At 39.8% G+C, this 20003-nt stretch overlaps 1 protein-coding gene and 1 long non-coding RNA gene across 2 annotated transcripts in view; both read left to right on the top strand.

The window, feature by feature from the left end:
- LOC146458499 (polycystin-1-like protein 2) overlaps positions 1 to 14507 on the top strand; it is a 32667-nt gene extending 18160 nt beyond the window's left edge. The window contains exons 17-25 of the mRNA XM_085090638.1: positions 2052 to 2177; positions 2663 to 2857; positions 3595 to 3843; positions 4333 to 4596; positions 4962 to 5363; positions 6043 to 6279; positions 7379 to 8815; positions 9104 to 9269; positions 10781 to 14507. Coding sequence (XP_084946764.1) covers positions 2052 to 2177; positions 2663 to 2857; positions 3595 to 3843; positions 4333 to 4596; positions 4962 to 5363; positions 6043 to 6279; positions 7379 to 8815; positions 9104 to 9269; positions 10781 to 12666 — 4962 coding nt within the window. The 3' untranslated portion in view covers positions 12667 to 14507. The remainder of the gene's footprint in view (positions 1 to 2051; positions 2178 to 2662; positions 2858 to 3594; positions 3844 to 4332; positions 4597 to 4961; positions 5364 to 6042; positions 6280 to 7378; positions 8816 to 9103; positions 9270 to 10780) is intronic.
- Positions 14508 to 15143: 636 nt separating this feature from the next.
- LOC146458498 (uncharacterized) lies at positions 15144 to 20003 on the top strand. The gene is made up of 3 exons (XR_014858202.1): positions 15144 to 15276; positions 15381 to 15462; positions 18832 to 20003. It is a non-coding gene; the product is annotated as an uncharacterized LOC146458498 (long non-coding RNA).

The following is a 20003-nucleotide window of genomic DNA, read 5'->3' as shown; positions in this document are numbered from 1 at the left end:
GATAGCGATTTATCCAGTGGATAAAGTTATCCGCTCTTTGAACAACTGGGGCATGAACTGTAGTGTGCCTGATCTTCATTCCGGTGGCACACATAATCTTTCTTCCAAAAATTTCGTCTCGTATTCTCCTACCCGTTCAAATACTTGAATTTAATTGCTTCCCTTTCGGTTCACATTCTTTAAAATACTAAGAGGCGCTCTTAACAATGAAAATGGTATGGTGCAAGCGTAAAGGTTCATTTACGCGAGGCAATTTTTCTCCACCTTGCACGGCTAAGCCGTTGCGCCTGTAAGTCTCTGCTCTTGGCAACTTGTCTTGCAGCAAAATATTACGTACGCATTGCTGGTTACATGCAGGAAAAGTAGAGGAGTCTTCTACTTTTCGCAACGTTGCGAGGTACGTTGCAGCGTGTACTGTTTTCTGCTGCAGCCTGCACCGTAATTTATGCTGACGAGGTCGACAACGTTGAGTTTCAAGTTCAGTGTCTGAAGAAATAATTTCCTCGTGGATCCAATTTTAATCGCCACCTGCATATCACTTGTGATATTTACATGCCTGGTTTATATTATTATTATTATTATTATTATTATTATTATTATTATTATTATTATTATTATTATTATTATTATTATTATTATTATTATTATTATTATTATTATTATTATTATTATAGTAATAGGTGGTCTTGGTTTTGGAAACCCATGCCTTGAGGCCAGCCGCGAGTACGCTTCCTCAGTCAAAGTAACAACACCCCTCGTTGAACAAATCGTATCTCAGTCACATGAGCTACCAGAAGATTCCCTCGTAAAATCAGCACAACAGGCAGTAACAAGGGAAAGATCAAAGGAACTCGTAGACAGAACAGAGCGTATTAAGGAGATGGCACCTTGTAAGACTAAGCGAGCACTGAATCTGGCGGCGGAAAAAGGATCATCGGCGTGGCTTACAGTCCTCCCTCTTAAAGATCTGGGTTTTAACCTCAATAAAAGGCAGTTCCGCGACGCTGTTAAACTACGCTATGACTGGCCAATAGATGACATCCCTTTCACATGTGCATGTGGGGAAGTTTTTACAGTTGACCACTCCATGATCTGTAAACGAGGAGGTTTCGTCATTCGGCGTCACAATGAGCTCAGAGATCTGGAGGCTGAACTCCTGAGTACAGTTTGCAGTGACGTTGAGACTGAGCCAGTTCTCCTAGACATCTCTGGAGAACAGTTAAGTAGAGGATCCAACAAAGCACAAGATGCGAGATTGGATATCCATGCACGTGGGTTCTGGGAGCAACGACGATCGGCATTCTTTGATGTAAGGGTTTGCCACCCCAATGCTGAATCGTACAAGGACCTGGAGCCGCAACAGATCTATCGTATGCATGAGAATGAGAAAAAGCGCCTGTACTCAAGGAGAGTTCTCGACATTGAGCATGGAACATTTACACCTTTGGTCTTCACTACAACCGGCGGAATGGGCAATGAATGCTTGAGATACCATAGTCGATTAGCGGAGCTGATTGCTATCAAGAAAGGGGAGCAATATGCTAAAACCATGTCACGGATCAGGAGCCGAATTTCATTTGCACTGTTAAGATCTGCACTCGTCTGTCTTAGAGGTTCTAGGACACTACGAAGAATTCAACGTGACATCAAGAACGCGGACATTGACATTGAAACTGCAGCAGGGGCCATTTGAGAGATGCGTGTTTTGTTTTTTTTTTTTTTTTCTTTTTATCAAGTAGACCGATTTTAAAATGCCGAATTTAATTTTTTTTTAAAAACTTCATGACATTTGTTCTTTTTTTCTTTTTCTTTACAAAAACATTGTTGCTTAAAAACATTATCTTTTTTTAATCGAAAAGAAATGTGAATAGGTTTTTAATAGCTCTTTTTTTAATATACTTTTAACTTGTAAATAGCAATCTGTGTGGAATATTTTAATAAGGAATTTTCATATTTTATTATTATTATTATTATTATTATTATTATTATTATTATTATTATTATTATTATTATTATTATTATTATTATTATTATTGTTATTATTATTATAGATCAAAGACTCTGTCGTGGAGCAAGTATCCCAAATCGAGGTTCACAATTTGCAGTCCTTAACGCAAGTGTCATCAGTTATTGCTCGAGCTACAGAGGAACCCAATGAAGTGACAGTTCAATCACAGGTACTGCTGTTAAAAATTCGACTCGATTTGAGTTAATTAAGAGCTCAAGGATGTGCGTTTTGTCTTGACCAGAGTAATTGAAACTGTAGATTGGATGCTTCAATAAAATATCAGCAAAGTGTAACGAAAGGGCCTGTGCTTGTGAAGCGAAACTAAGGACACACGCCTATTCTCCATCATATACTCATAGAAAGGAACAAGTGCGGGAAGTGAGGGGCTTGCACAAAAGGAGTGTCTGTTATCATGTCCTTTAGTTTTAAATTCCAAAAAAATCATGTCCTTTAGTGCATTAAAGCGACCCTAGTAAGGGCATGTTAGTCACGAGATGCATTTTGACCAATCACAGGCAAGCGAAAATATTTAATAAGCGGCGACGAGGGCAATACCTCTAGCACTCAGAGTAGGTGATAACAATCCCAGAAAGCTTCATGTACACATTCTGTGACCAATAAATTGTTACAAAAACTCCGTTGCTTGTTTTTCAGAACCTCGCTTTACAGACGCTGGGTAACCTGACTTCAGTGTTAAAAGACAAGGTGATAGCTGAGGATCAGGAGAGTAACGCGTTATTGGTGGAACAAAGCGGAGAAAACCTGGTGCTTTGCCTTGGTAACCTTCTCAATTCCGCTTCACAGAAAACTGCTGCTGAAACAAACCAAACAGAAGGGTTACCATCACAGGTACGAAACAAAGGAATGTGGGAAACAATTCGCCTCCGAGATAATTCCTTAGCCAGAGATATTCCGATATTACTAAGCCAGCGTTCTTGGGAAACAAAGATTATGTAGGGCTACTCTCGCGTACGTTGAGGTTTCCTAAGCGATTCACTGTTAATCATTCACTCAAGCCAATAAGGAGTTAAACAAGTTTGTGGTCTAATGAAACAACAACAAAAAAACTGGGACCACCGACCTTTCGATCTTCAGATTGAGGGGCCGCTGCGCTATAACCTCTGCACCACTGCGCTTCTACTCTCAGGTAGAAAATAGTGGTTAAGGCGCGAACAAAACGGTCTCACATCGGGTAGCTGACTCCCTTAAGGGCGCTGCCTCCTTTTGCTACCACGCATACGTTCTGCGCATCTATGGTCTGAGAGAGGTTTTATGTTTATGCGGTCAATACGGGTAAGTAAGGTGATTGACATCTAAAAAGAAAGTTGGGGTAAAACAAAATGTTTTGGAGATAATTAAGCTTCAGTTATTTTTGCTTAACTTGATTCCCTCCCGCCGCCACCTTCTAAAAGTTGAATACAGTGACTATCTTTGAAAAACGTGTGGTGACTCCCGATTTTCTTTTTGCATTTAAATATTCCTTACTAAGATATGCTTTTCCCACATACTCACAAGCTGCGCAAACATACTTTACTTTGCATTAGGAGGCATCGTCCTTAATGGTCTTACTTATAATTCTCTTTTAGAGCAAGCAAATCTTGCAAACCACAGAGAAACTTGTTGACGACGTCGGTACCATACTGTTATCAAATATGGTGGTGGACCAGGAGCCTTACCAAATTAAAACGGAATCATTAAGTATACAACTCAACAGGCAAAGCCCCACTTCTCTGGGAACAAACTTGGCTGTTTCTAACGATGAGGCTGCCTTCAAATTATCGTTTGACGCCATTACAGACGAGAAAGCAAAAGGCGCTCAGTTTATTGACACTCTGGTAAGAATAGGTTAAGTAAATTTTTTTTACCCACTTATGGCAATTCAGGATGCTGAACAATAACTTCACAGAGAATTTATTATAACCCTCCCCAACTTCCACTCCCTCATTAAAGACTGATGTAAAAAAAATTATATAAAATTAAGGGATAAGTCTCCGCTTTAATAAATTGTACTACAATGTAGGGGAATTTCTAAATAAACTTTTTAAAATCTCCCATCTTTTTAACAAGTGCAAAAGTGTAAAGGCTTAAACAGATCGTTTGATCGTTTTGAAATGATTTTAAGACAACTAAGAATGAGAATCAGGTGTACTTTCAGAACCACAGAAAGAAACAGCGTTTATTTTTGTCAGGATATTTTGTTATATACTGCAGACATATATTTTGTAATTCTTGATTAGTTTTTCGCGTGGCGTCACATTGTTCCAACAGAACAAAGATGCTTTGGATTCAGACTCTGGACTTACCTTTCCATTTTTCCTCACCAGGTCTCCATCACTAAATTCAATCCTTTTTCGTGGGACACCAGTTCATCACTCGTGAGCTCTAATGTGGTGCGCTTGGTCTTAAAAAATGACAAAGGGGAAGCTTTATCTATCAAAAACAGCCCAAACGACATTGAACTCAAGATTCCGCGAGAAGCACAGTCAACTGAACAGAAAGACGAATCTCTGTTTGTGAAGCCCAGCAGTGAAGGAAAAATGAAGTACCACACAGTTCTTGTTGGGGAAGAAAAATCCCTGCGACTTAAGGTGAATTACAAGTATTTCCCTGCGCATGCTTACTAGCTGGAGCGCGTGTATAATATCTTGAGTTTGGTACAGGTGGCTCAGAAATTAGAATTATCATTCCGTTTGAACTTTGGGCTACTTAGCGGTGAATAATGTTCTAGACGAATAGACCCTGTGTTGGGCTTGGTGAATTTTTATGTCTTGCCCGAAGGGCGAGAAGCAGCCAAGATGAAAGGCCTGTTTCAGATTCACGTATTAAACTTAAATCGCACACTGCACCACTCACTGTACTGATTGCGCGAAATATTTTTCAGTGAAGAATTGTTATATCAGATGAATTAAAGTTGTTTTTTTATTCTATTTTATTTTATATATTTTTTCGACAGATTGAACCAGCTGATACCACTTCTTTCACTGTTTTCGTTCGCTATGGAAGGCGACCAACGCTAACTAGATTCGACGCCAAACAAACGGTCACAAAGGACGCAAGTGAGGTCGTCTTATTAGATGATGTGATCAGAAAACCAGGCACTTACTTCGTCGGAATCCTTTACGATGAAGGCACCGAAGAACAAAAGCGACGAATGAAGAGGTCCTGTACTGGTGGGGGCCGGCAGAAGAGATCATGTGTGCAGCCCAAGGACCCCCCTCAGCTTAACTCGATAGGACGCATTGTTACGCCAGTTTATGAACCCGGAAGTGATATGAATTACTCCTTGAGTGGTCAAGAGGATAAGTGTCTATTCTGGAACAGCACGGTAGAACAGTGGTCTTCCCAGGGCTGTAGGGTAAGTGCGTATTGTCGAATTATACTAAGGAAAGTTTTCTGCGAGTGTGTAATATGGGCTTTATTTTGCGGGCAGACGTGGGCAAAGTCCCCGTCGCTTGAGTCGCCAAAGAGAATACACTGGATGATCACTAAAAAGAGAATAACAAATATGACTGTCTTAAGACAGGATACGCAAAATTTCAAATTTGTCTTAAAAACTGACATCACAGCACCATTTTGCTCATCTTTATTCCCTGAATACGGACAATCAGCGTGCTGTAAATTTCCCACAGCGTGTAAAAAAAAAAGAGAGAAGCAAAAACAATGATAAACGTATTGTGGTAACACCTTTACTGAAGAACCTTACTTTCAGGGGAGCAGGGATGGCGCAGTGGTGAGAGCACTCGAGTCTCTCACCAATTCGGCTCGGATTCAATTCCCGATCTAAAAGCTTACCTAGTGGGCGTCATATGTGGGTTGACTTTGTTGTTGGTTCTCATCCTTGCGCGTCACACAAATTTACAAATTTTAACTTTTAATTTAATTGATATTGACAAACTTAATGATAAAGTCGCCCCATCTCTCTTGCTGAAAAGCTATTTCTCATTACCAGGCTCAGCAAGCAAAAGTGGTTAATATAAACTGCTCTTTTCTCGCGAAATCAAACCAAAAGCTTACCTTTGTATTTTCTTCAAAAGGTTGGACAAAGGACCTCCTCAAACTCCCTGCACTGCCTGTGTAACCACCTGACCTCATTTGCTGGAGGAGTCCTGGTAATGCCAAACACGATTAACCTCGATGTTGTGTACACTGAGATTCAGCGGCTCGACCAGACCGGAAATATCGCCGTCCTCAGTGTTATCATTACTGTGCTGCTGTTGTATTTCCTGGTTGTGATATTTGCAAGAAGAGCAGATAACCGAGATAAGGCTAAGGTAGTACACAGTTGCTTGTCGATACTTTATGATTGCGTTTTATAGTCAGTACCGAGCTTTTATTAACTTTTGTAGTAAGAACCGGACACGAATCGCAAACCTTTACCTGCCGATAAATGCAAGAAGTACAACAGGAAAACAACTCCGAAAAACATCTTACTAACTTAAAATATAAGTATAGAACAACAAGATATAAACGTATTATTTCGGTTCTTATTCTAAGGTCGTATTCTAACATCGTGTACATTTTCTAAATGACCTTCTTTCAAAAATAATGGGGTTAGTTTCTAAAGAAACTGCGGTGCTGCGTCGGTGGGAAGTGGAAACGAATGTTTGGTCTGATCAACAGCGTTGATAACTAAGTGTAATTTGGCCACCGTAGAACAGAGAAATTCGAATGCTGACGTTTCGAGCGTGAGCCCTTCGTCAGAGCAGGGCCTAACGCTGGAAACATCACGCCGGAATCTCTTTCGGTGGCCAATTTACCGTTAGTTATCAACTATGTTGGTAAACCAAACATTCGCTTCTTTCAAAAAGTTGTGCTTTTATTTCATTCGCTTTTTTATTGTCGTTTGTTACAACTTAATGGCAAAAACATAATGCAAAGGCAAGAGACAACAAGAAACAAGAGGAAAGAGAAGCCACAGGATTGTCCGTAAGACCGTCAAAGACAGACCACGTACATGACACGTAAAATTTGCAAACAATTTACAGCTTAAACAAATATGCCATTGGGTGTTTTGTCAGTCAGGAGGTATTTAGTCATCTTAAGCCGTTCTAGGCTGGAAGAAATCATATGTGGGTTGAGTTTGTTGTTAGTTCTCGTCGTTACTCCGAGGGATTTTCTCTGGGTTCTCCGGTTTTCCTCCCTCCACAAAAACCAACATTTCTAAATTCCAATTCGACCTGAACGCCGGACACCTTTGAACGAGCTCCTAGAGCTCTTGGTGCTTCGTGGGTAAATAAATTACAAATTACATTTATGAATTACATTTCCAAGAGGCATGTTCCCGCAACTGATTGCCCAGTAGCACACAATTCCCAGAAATGTTTACTATGTTACTAAAGCCGTTTTTAAAACAGTGACCTTTTTTTTCAGAGTGGCCCGGCTTTCCCGTTGCATTCCAATGAAAACGCAACTTTCCAATATGACTTGACTGTCATCACAGGGATATGGAAGAATTCTGGAACAGATGCCAACGTGGCGATTGTAATTCATGGAACCGCGGCACAAAGCCAGCCCATAATACTAAACAAGAACATGATCAAATCAAGAACAGTGCTGGCCAGAGGGAACGAGGACTCCTTTACCATTAACTTGCCAATGTCGCTGGGTGATGTTCGATTCATTCATGTATGGCATGACAACTCTGGAAAGAATCCCTCGTGGTTTCTGAGTCACGTGATTGTGATGGATCATCAGACAGAGGATAAATGGCACTTTCCGTGCGACAGCTGGTTGGCAGTAGAAAAGGGCGATGGAAAGATTGACAGAATTCTTCTCCCGGTCTCGCCTCGAGAAATGAAAAGCTTCAAGTATTCACTGAAGTCGCAGCAGTCAAAGAGCTTTTCAGATGGCCATCTATGGCTGTCTGTTGTCACTAAGTCTCCTGCGAGCAGGTTCACACGCGTCCAAAGAGCAACTTGTTGTCTGAGCGTGTTAATGGCGAGTATGCTGGTAAATGCCATGTTTTACAGGACAGACAAGTTACCTGATCCCACCATTCAAGTCGGTCCTCTGAGGTTCAGCTGGAGACAGCTTATGATTGGTTTACAAAGCGCACTGATTGTCACGCCCATTAACTTCCTAATCATGGCCCTGTTTAGAAGAAGAAGAAAGCCACCTTCAACCAGAGTGGATGCTGCTAATACTGAGAGCACAAGTTCCCTGGAATCAGAAAACAGTCCTTCTGCTTCGTCATGCAAGAAAGGAGAAGGTAGCATCACTTCGAGACCATCGATAAAAGAAGAAGCCCAAGAGAAGAAAGCTTCTAAGTGTCCAAGCATTTCAGAATGTATTGCTTGGTTCCTGTGCTTTATGGTGGTCCTCGTCTCCGCTGTAATCACGTTCTACTACAGTTTACAGTGGGGCAAAGTGATCGCGAACCAATGGCTCTCCTCGATGTTTATATCATTTACTGAGGATCTGTTCGTGTTACAACCGACCAAGATATTGCTAGTAGTGATACTGTCCGCTTGCTTGTGTCACAGTGACGATCCAGAAGTTGTACGCCATGAAGAAGGCAAAGGCAAGACACCTTCCAGTTCCGAAAAGGGAAGTAGTGATTCCCAAAGCACACGTACCGCAAGCGCTGAAGATCTTCAAAATATCGTAGTTAGTATACCAGAAGAAGAAGAGCTAGACCGAGCGAGAGATTACAGGAGGAAGGAAACTAAAGCTTTTTCGTTTGGAAGACAGATGGCCGGGTTTCTATTCTTCCTTTTCTTGTTGATGGTCGTGTGTTACGGTAACAGAAGCCAGCATGGATTTCTCATTGGGAAAACACTTCGGGACACTCTAAGTGACTTCCCTGGGGTAAGTGCCAAAAGACGATTGAGGTGGATAAGCAGTTTACATGTCCAACTTTCGATATTTAAGTTATTAGGTTGTTTTCACACTATGTGCTCATGTATAGATGAAAGCTACAGCATTCAGTACATGAAAGATATTTGCAGTCTTTCTCTACGCATGCCATGAAACGGATCCGTTCTCTTCGTCAATACTTACTGATTGAAATTTTGATTGATAATAATAATAATTTCGATTACACTATATTGGTGATTTTCCGAAAGCAGTTGTTTTTATGTTACGTTTTCTTGACAGGCGTCCGATGTGAACAAGTTTTGGGACTTCTTGGAAGGCCAGTTCACGTCTGGCATTTATGCGCTTGAGTGGTACAACGAAAAGAAAGTCAACCAAGAATTTATCGACAGCAAGATGTCCCTACTTATTGGAATGCCTCACCTAAGACAACTGAGAGTACAAAAAGGTTCTTTATAATTAGTCCGGCACAAGACCTTGTGCGTCGATGAATTGGAACCTTCAACCCCCATCCCCTCGCCCCCCAACCCCTGGGCATTCGAGCGGGGAACATGCCCGGGGAGTGAATTTGTGCGTGCATGCATGGGTATTTTCCTGGTTTGGGGGAGTTGAATGGGGCTTCGAAAGAGCTTTTGCAGGTGTTAATAGTAAATCTCTGCCTGTAAAACATGGTCAGCGACTGATTGAAGCTGAAAAGTTGTCCTCGAGAGAATTATTAACGGTATAGAGTTTGAACAGCATTTTGGTCCCGGGAGGGGGGAACTGGAAAAGTTCGAATGCCCGTAGATTAACCTGAGGAGACGTTGAAGTTTCCAATTGATCTGCGCATTAGGTGCAATAGGGTGGTTTTCAATTGAGCTAGTGTAATTAATATCGCCAATCACGGAATTCGAAATGGTGATGAAAGGCCTACGATACGAAATGGTTCATGTAAATTTAAGGTACAACTTGTCACCAACGACAAGTAAAATGCCAGAAATATCGTATGATTTCTAAGCATGTTTTAAAACCGTACGACAATCCTAAGTGTAGACGATGGTGAATGACGAGAGTTCTATACGATTTTGTGTATTATCAATATGAAAGCAGCGCTCAGTGAAGCAGTAGTCGAAATTTTTCAATAAGACAGTCATAAGCAAAAGTTGTACTGTCTAGATTGGCCGTTAATAGAAGCATTTTGACTGGTTCCCTGGGCGGTCACAGTTTTGCTAAACGAAACGGACCGCTAAGGTGAACAGCTGGCGGATTTGATTTCATAGATTTCGAAAGTTAACTGTTTCAGTACTTTTTCCACTGTACTCCAACTTTCAGTGATTTATAACACTAAAAATCAGCCCCTTTTGAACAACTGTTTCCTGGTCAGCAATTTTCGCAGAACTTTCCGAAAGTGACATAAATTGAGAAATGTTATTACATTTAATTTTTTCCTTAATCTTTCGCAGCCTTAACCATGACCTAAAGAAATGTATTATGCTATCGAGAAATTTTTAGCGGAGTCCGAATAATAAAACTTTTATATTTACTGGCTTAACTGTAATGCCTCGGGTTAAGAAAATAGTGCTCTCCGACTTGGTCAATGAACTTACAAAATTTGCCAATATGGATCTCACACTACTTAAATTTACTTTGTACATGCACTTATGCACTTATACCAATGTTTCTTTTATCAACAGAGTTGATACTGAACTAAAGGTAAATTTGCCACCGTAAAGAGATAATCATTCAAGTGCTGACATTTCGAGCGTTAACCCTTCGTCAGAGAAGATTCGCTCTGACGAAGGGTTAACGCTCCAAACGTCAGCACTTGAATGATTATCTCTTTACGGTGGCCAATTCACCTTTAGTTCAGTATCAACTCTGTTAATAAACCAAACATTCGTTTCTACTCTTCATCGACGCAGCACCGCAGCTTTTTTAGAAACTAACATGTATTTATAGTTTATTTCCGACTTCTTTCAGATTCTTGCACAGTCATGCCTGAAGCCCAGGTAATAACCAAACATTGCAACGACCATTACAGTCCAGCAAAAGAGGACAAGACTCCATTGAATCTGCCAGGGTGGATACCAATTAACATCACTGAACAGTTCACAAATATATCAAAACTCTGCCCAGCACCATGGCGCTACAGCCAACCCGAAGAATCTCAGCTGCTTCCAAACTGGGGCTTCCTGAACACCTACGGCGCAGGAGGATATGTAGCTGATTTGGGGTACAGTAAAGAAACAGCGGTTCCAATGATCTCTTCCCTGCGAAGTAATGGCTGGATCGACCGTTACACCCGCGCTGTTTTGCTCGAATTCACCATTTATAATCCTTACACTGGCTACCTGAGCATTGCGACTTATTATTATGAAATGCTTCCGACCGGTTATGGAAATACGTTTCCAGTGATTTATACATTGTTGCTGACAAGTACTGAATCTGGTTTGTATCAGTTTTACCTGATTTGCCAGCTCTTGTTTATCATTATAGTATTCGTGTCCATTCTTCAAGAGGCATACAAAATGTATCGGCAGAGATGCGCTTATTTTCGGAACGTGTGGAACTTAATCGAGATTCTCCAGCTTGCTTCTTCTTCCATGGTGGTGATTTTGTACGTGTTCAAATCCAGGCTCGTCCTCAAGAAAGTTTTAAAGCTGAAGCAAAATCCTTTCGTGAACGTTAGTTTTCAAGATGTGATCGTATGGAACGAAGCTGAGAACGCAGTTCTGGCTTTGACAATATTCATTGCCACACTGAAGATTCTCCGAATGATCCGATTCAATTCGCACGTCATCTTGTTGCTGCAGTCGTTTCGCAGGTCTAAAGAGCTACTGGTGTCTTACTCTCTACTCTTCATAGTTATCTTTACATCGTATGGTCTGTTTGGCAAATTGGCTTTTGGCGGAAGCCTGTACCGATATTCGTCTTTGCTTCGTTCCGTGGCAACTGAGCTGTTAATGGCCTTGGGTGGCAACATGCACGTTCATGAATTGCGAGGATTTAATCGAATTCTTGGACCCATCTTTGCTTTCTCGTTTGTGGCCGTTATGTCCTTTATTTTTGTCAACTTTTTCGTGGCTATCTTGAACGATTCCTATGAAGACGCCAAAGAAAATACCGACAGAAATTCCGAAGAATATGAGTTAGGTGACTTCCTCTTCGGGCAGCTGGCCGGTATTCTGGGATTTGGAAAGAAAACTTCAGATCAAGAACAAAAAGAGGAGACTATGAAAGAAAGCAGCTTGCCTTCAACAAATAGCTCTTGTACACACGAAGCAAAACCGCCGAGGAAACCACCATTGGGTGCACTGGAAGATTTGTCAGAGACTGGTCCAGTGATGCAGATGGAAAAAGAACTAAGTTCTGAGATACAGAATCAAAGAAAGAAAGTTAAAATGCCACTCAAACACAAACAGAGGAATAAAAGGAATTTGAAGAGCTTGAAGGCTACAGATGAACAAGAGCGGAAACCAGCCACAGAAACAGAGTATGCTGTAAATGCTTACGAGGAGCGAATATCACAGAAACTGGATTCGTTGACTCTGACAAGCATTGAAAAAGACGACGTTAGGGAGGATGTAGAGCTTCTTTGGTTTATTTGGATGCTGTCCGATGAAAAGAACAGAGCTTCGAGTCCAAACGTAACACCTCACCAAGGAGACAGTAATCATTCAAGTATTTCATATTTTTCATCAAAAGCTAGTACATCAGATGAGGGGTGGGGCGCATCAGAGGATAAAAGAAAAGACGAACCTAGCGGACAAGAAAGGGACAGGCAATCTCAGTGTGATCGGTTGGATGGTACTGAAAGCACCCAAGCGACACCAACTGACAATGATGATGGGAACTTCTACTCTTAATGGCAAAGTTGAACTTAACTGACTAATTGTGTGCTGGGTCGGTCTTAAGGACGGTTCCTCCTAATACAGAAGTATTTTTGCACAGTTTATGACTATGGGGAAAAAGCAGATCTTAGTATGGGCTATTGGAATCCAGGAAGAAAATTAGAAGAAAATTTTTTTAGAGATATTAAGAAACAATTATTCAAAAATATGTAAAATACAAAAGCAATGTATGGTGTTTTTATCCAAATTGAAGCTTTACTATCTCTAAAAAATGCATGGTTACCCCCAATTTTCTTTTTGGATACCAAGAGCACTTGCTAAGATCTGCTTTCTCTGCATAGTTTTAAACCACTCAAAAATATCCCTGTGTTAGTAGCTAGACACCACCCAAAGGAAACCCGAGTATCTCGAGATGCACAAAACGTATGCGCAGTAACACAAGTAGGCACCGCCCTAAACAGGACTTCCTAGTACTAGAACTTCGGACATGCAGTCACACAAATAAGCTGCTAAGTATTTGAGGATAGCTACTTAGGGATAGAAAAGGCTTGTCGCGTTCCCAAGATTTAATGGCCTAGACCCGTTCAAAATGTTAGAATCTCTTTGAGTTTTATTCAACAAAGCGAAAGAATATCTTCTTTACAATTGCTATCACGATGATCATTTCAGTTGGAAGGAGACGTTCTGACAGTTGTTTTACCACTCGCTCATATGTTTCAGTAAAATTTTATTTTCTCCGAAACCTCCCAAAATTTTGTTTTGTCAGACATTGGAGAACACTTATGCATATAGCGTTGCCACGCATTTTTCAGATAAATTTAAGGGTAACAATAATTGTAAAAAGCTCTAAAACACATAATAATGTACAGTATTTCTTTCTATATTGAAGTCTAATTATGCCTGAAAAATGCGTGGTTACCTTCTAGTTTTCTTTTTGGATTGCTAAGATCTGTCTTTCCAGCATACTAGTCATTGAGGAAGGAACCCGAGTTTATCGGACCATACCGAGATGCGCAGAACGTATGCGCACTTGCGAAAGAAGACAGTGTCCCAAAGAATCGATTAACTGTTCAAGATTTCGTTGTTAAGGGTATTTTCATATGATACGTATAAGCAACGAAAACTGTGAGACAAATTGGCGTATCACGTCCCAGTGTGTAGCGAAACAGTCGGCATTTTGTTCCTTTTTTGGAAAGATGATGGTGCTGGTTTTAGTTTAGCCTAATTATCATCCTAATACTATACACTCTAAATTTCGGCTTTTATTTCGTCGCTTTTTTAGAGTCATGGTGGTTTTGGTATTAGTTTACACTAAGTTTCATCGTCGTTTTTTAGGAGTGATGGTCGTGTCATAGTGGTATTACTTTAGCCTTATTTTCAAACCTTTGCTATACACTCTAATTTTCTGCTCTGTATCGCTTTTTTGGAGTGATGGTGGTGTTGGTTATTTTAGCGTAATTTTCATCCTAATCATAACCATAACAAAATTATAGAATTTGATTGGCTTTCAGCATTTGAGTATTAATTAATAGGACAGTGTGCGCATCATGCCTAAGAAAGTGGACAGCTCACGCCATTTCGCGCGCTGTAATAGGACTGTTACACTTGGAGGGTATTTCGTAAATTAATTACAATATTACCCTAAATTTCAGGGTTTTTTGTTGCTCTTTTCGCTAATTTTCGGCTTTTTGTAGCTAAAAGAAACTCAAAGCATCCACCGACAGGGATACAGTAGAACTTTCAAATGAAATCAGTAAACTTTTTATTCTGCATTGTAAATATTGCCATTGGGTTACAGACTCGAAAAATGTTATGATTTGGTGAAAAGTTAATAAAAACGAAATAATATTATGGCATACTTACTTTACTTCGTTCATCGCATTCTTGTTTGTTGCCTAATCAATGTATCTTGGGGGTCCGGTTAATGGGAAGGGGTTCTTCGCATCTTGCCTGTATGTCACGTTTTTTAACCTAATCGTCATCTTCATCATCACCGTTATCGACATTATTTCACACGGTCTGCTATCTTCTCTGGTCTGGGGAATGGAGGGGATGGGGAAGAGTAGATCAGAGGGAATTATTAGTGCGAGCAGTTCGGATTAATTGGCTGTCTGTCTCATTCCATGAATTAATGGCCAGAAGTCTATACATAAAATCGCATTACAATGACCACCCTGCAATCAAAGCCTCTCTTGACTCCCCGCCTGAAAAAGCCCAGAAGGCTCTGCTAGCAGGGTGTTCAATGCAATGATCTCCTGGAGTGTTGAGTGTTATCGAATGCGGGACCCGAAGGATTCTGGGCCGGTTCTCCCTCCCATCCACCCCCATTCCTATGGCGCCAAGAAAACTCAGGCAGGCAGTGATAGTCCACCTGCTTGAAAGTAAGTTACAGATGTGTCGACAGAGGAATCGATTCTATCGGCAAATCTGAATAGGGAGCGCTAGCCATAATCGCCGCCCTGCATTATTTGATGCCAAGAGCCTACTCACTTGTCCTGGGAATGAGTTTTTGTCATGAGTTTGCCACGTGGTGTCATCACGTGTTAAATTTTGTTGACCCAAACGGCTTTGCAACCCCATAACCAAACGTGGCGGCAAGCTTTTTTCATCTCAGTGAATTTCAAGGTATTTTGTTTGAACAATTTTGCGTTTTTACGTCGTTATAATTGTGGTTCAAGTTTTAAAAGCATTTTAAATGTGATGAAGAAACCATCTTTGCCGTTTTTCAGGTGTTTGCAAGGTTCTAACTTGGTGTTTGAATGCGGCCTGACTCAGCTCTACGAGGAGGTTTACGAGGAAAACATCGCGAAGGTAGGTCTTCTTAAAACATGAAATATCAGATAACGTACTTTAGTTATTTACGAATTTAAAACTCTAAGTAACGGCAGAGTTTTGATTAATTAACTCCTGGACTAAAAGTTGCAGAATTATGTAAAATTGTGGTAATTAGATTTGTTAGCGTCAAGTTTGAATTTCGCGGGGGTTACGCGGGGATACAATGAGAAATCGTAGGGGGAGGGGGTACTGCTCGCAATTTTTGGTGATGGGGAGGGGAGGATTCAATTGTGACACATTTTCAGACCAAAATGACTCACAAGTAATTATTAGGTCCATCCCTTATAAATTAAAAAAATATAATCTGTATTTAAATATGGTTATTAGCAAGAAGCCATTTTTTTATTGCAAGTACTGAAAAGTAGGACACGCATGTGATTTGGAAACTGGACAGCTGTTGATTTTTTTGTTCAAAAAGAGGAGTCTGTACCTCTTTTTGATAATGGGATAATGCAACTAATGGCTAATATTGGAAGATCTTCATTTGGTCTTGTTGTTTTGTCAGAAGCAGTTTAGTCTGGGATTCTGGTATAAAAATCAGAGACTTTTGGTCTAAAATACTGATAAATTATCAGTGGTGTGAAGAATTTAGTCAACAAGTCTGAGATAGGGTTTTGTCATCTAATCTAAAACAACGTTGCAAAATGCAGCTTAACGTGGTGTTGATGTAGGGTAACCCGCATGAAAATGTCTGAAAAAGGGGGAGCATGAATTCGGCCAGACATTTCAACCTGTCACAGGGACATAACATTGACCGAACACGAGCAGAATGAGACACAGCGGTAAAGAACCTAACCAGAACTAGACACCTAACCTAAAAAGAGCAACTAGGAATTAGCAAGACACGAGCAGGACACGAAAAATCATAAACAACGAGAAAACAAGAATGACACGAGCCCGACATTAGCTGGACAACGTATATAATCGGTGATGTAATCAGAAAAAATGTATCCGGTCTTACTTCAACAAGAATACGGCCATACAACACATATACATGAAACACATAGAAATAACGATTAAATGTTTTATTGATAGATTCATTGAATAAAACTGATACAATAAAATATAATATATCATTACAGTGTTAAATCTACATACACAATCTCGAAAACTTAACAAATTTGCGGCAATAATTTCTTTTTTCTTGTGTCAAACTTATTAAAAAATTCATTGCATTGATTGAAGTTAACTTAACTTAAATATAATTATAATTTGCTCAACGATTAAATACGACAATTAGTAAATGTTCCTTTATTATATATGTATGCTCAATAGACAGGAGATTAAGGTCACTTAGCTGCACGCCTCAATGGGAGTTTAAGCTGCTCCTTGCCATTATCGATGCAATGAGCAGTCACAATCTGCAAAATAACAAGTGCAAAAGTCTGTGATGCTGCAGTTGTTCTAAATATCCAGTCAAATAACAAAAAAGCTAATGCTAGCAATATAAAAATGGTAGTGCGTTTAAACCAGCGCGAGTTAAGGCAAGCATTTGTGTGCAAAGCCGATTGCTGAAGAGTATAATTTCTCACACGCCGGACCTTTTGAAGAGCAGTTTTCAGGTTTGTGAATATTAAATAATTAGTCAATTCAGTTCCAAAAACATGAATAAATTGCAAACTTGCCTTTTGTGTGTTTTGGTGTGAGTTCAGTCTAATTATTACGCACTGGGAATAGAGCCTGATTCTCAGATTGTCCGAGGTCACCCGGTCAAACTTACTAAACAGTTCAAAACACTACTAAGTTTTTCATCGGATAAAAGACCGACGATTTAATTATGTAAATCATAATTGATAAAGCTTTCTAGATTTAAACTCGACCTCTCCCTGTTTTGGCAACTGAAATTTACCGAACATGGAATGTTGGGTAATAATACACTCAAAAAATCAAATCGATAAAAAGAAAAGAAAAAAATTAGAGTCCAAAGGACTGACCTTTATTTGATAACAAGATAATGTGGCTTACCTCTTCCCGCAATCTTAATAGGATGGTTGTTAAGAGCCTCTTCTTGCTTCCATTTTCCTTCTAAAGGCTATTCGACATGTAACTCCCTTGCCTTCAGATCCTCACAATTTACATTTAAAATGCTTACACTTTTGTCTGAATCAAAATAAAGGCATGCGAACAGTGACATTTCTAAAACTTTTTTAAATCCTTGAAAAGGTCTTAAAAACACTGAAAAGAAGCGGTCACTAATGAGCCCTAAAGGAATAACTGCAAATGTTGCACTGTTTCGTGTGCACACTGCACATTCGAAAAAACAGTTAACAATCCAAGCACCAAAAATTTTAGTAACTGTAACCGTCATGTGATCTCGAAGCTTACCAATGAAAAATGAATTTAAACAATGAGATACTTATCTGCAACAAGTCTCTTATGGCATTTGATTGATAAAACTGCATGTTAGGAATTGTTACACATCATCTACATGTATGTGCAGTCGGCCATGTTGTACATTGATCTTGGAATCCAGTGAAACGACTTCTTTGCAAATTCAGCTGGCGGAATGCCCTGATTTTCGAAGCTTCTGTCAAGAAGGAACTCAGCTTTTTTTTTTCATCATCCTACATGAATGAGGGGTCAAGTTTGGGATTTCCAAATTTTTCAGTCGGTTGAGCAGCATGATGACCATAATAACAGCTAATTGTTATATAAACAACGCTGTTCATGCTGAATTTATATTCCCTGACACTGTAACAGCACGTCTACAAATGTTTTTACCACCAATTTTAATTGGCAAGAAACAAAACGTACCTTCCGTCGTCTGGCTCTTTCCAATCTCGTGTCAGGCTCTAATATCAGGCCTGTGTCTAACTACTTATTAAAGTTATTAAAGTTGGAAAAGTAATTGGAGGTTGTTTGGCTCTTGTTCTGTTCCTGTTAACTAGTGTCTTGTGCGGCTGCCCTGATCTGGGCACAAACATAACATTTGTCTGGCTTATAAGCTTGGAGCCAGACATTTTTTTAGTCCAGTTCTTGTTTTGCCAATGTTTGGTTCTATTAATGGTATTCACACCTCTGTTAGGCCGGATTCCACCTCTGTAAGGCCAGAAATTTTCGTACAGAAAAGTCTTCAGAGCCCCAGTTGATTGTTGATTGATTTTGTTGATTGTTAAATGTGAGGGGGTTAAAGGAGTTTATTTACAGAATTTCAAATTGTGTGAGTTTTGTTCTTCTGTAATAGAACTTACAGTACAATAGACTTGACATTTGGAGCATAACCCTGTGATTTGTCTGCCTTGCCTTTTTTTTCCTTAAAAAAATAGTCTTAAGCTATCTATAAAACAACAATTGTGCAAAATTTGAGTTACTGGATCTGATTTTTTAATGTCTGCACATTTACAGGATCAGAGGCATGATGAGATGATGGAAGATGCACACTGCTCAAGTGGTGACCAGCTGGACAGTGTAGATAATCTGTTGTTTTGTTCTATCAATAGTGAACCAAGCATTAAAATGAGAAGTGTTGTGAAATGTGCAATCACATTGAGATATCAGTGCAAATTTTGTACTGCTATCTCAACACCTTAAATTGCATTTACATATATTTTAGGTTGGAGTCGACTTTAACGTTTGAACAATCGGAATTGAGCTTTGGACAATTGTCTAACGGACAAACAACAAAATTTCAAACGGTTCAGGTTTTTGGGTTTGAGACTAACAACACTTCTCCTTTTAATTTAGGCATGCAGTTATATTAGCAAATTAATAAAGAAAGTGCATGATTGATGTAATTCCCCCGGCTATGTGAACACAAATTATTAGTCTGAAAGGTTTTACTGGACACTGTTGTTTGTCTACTGACCAATCAACTAAAGTTGCATGCAGTTTTGTAAGGGGCACAGGGGAAACTTGAAATTGCATTTGTTTTGTTGATCTATATTTCATGGTTAATTTGTGCTGTGAGAATGGGGATTTGTAATCAAACACTTTCTTTGTCAAGCTGCATCTCCAAGTAAAGTTCTGTTGTCCCATGTCTGAATCCAATTATCAGACAATTTGCCAACTTTTACTTGGTTGTCTAGTTTTATTATTATTTGAAAGTGGTGTTGTGTGGTTCCAGAAAATATCCACACCCACACCGCAGAAGGAATTGGAAATTCCAGAGGTGTGTGTGTGTGTGTGTGTGGGGGGGGGGGGGGGGGGGGGGGGTTCAATGGCCCAGGAAATTCCAGAGGGGAGGAGGGGTGAATGCATGGATAGATTAGTTTTCAGAGGGTCAACTTCACATTCATGTCGGGCACAGTTGTTCAAAATTGCAACTTACTAACTCTGTAGATGTTTTGAAAAATAGTTACGTTGTTTAACTGTTTAAAGAAACCATTCTCCAAAAAGCCTTAGTAAGCGAAGTAGTCCAACTGAGACAAGTAATCTATTATAGTCTCCCAGATAGTCGACTGCATTGCCACAAACTCAATTATTCTAAAAACTGTTGTTTTTTAAACTTTCTTGCCTAGAAAAATATTGTTCACAGTGGCAACAATTAAATTTGTATCAATGTTGGAAAAAAAGGAAAA

Source organism: Pavona decussata, unplaced genomic scaffold, assembly GCF_977016875.1.
Source record: "Pavona decussata unplaced genomic scaffold, jaPavDecu1.1 SCAFFOLD_233, whole genome shotgun sequence".
NCBI lineage: Eukaryota > Metazoa > Cnidaria > Anthozoa > Scleractinia > Agariciidae > Pavona > Pavona decussata.
Note: the sequence above shows the minus strand (reverse complement) of the source record. Positions and strands in the feature narration are given on the sequence as shown.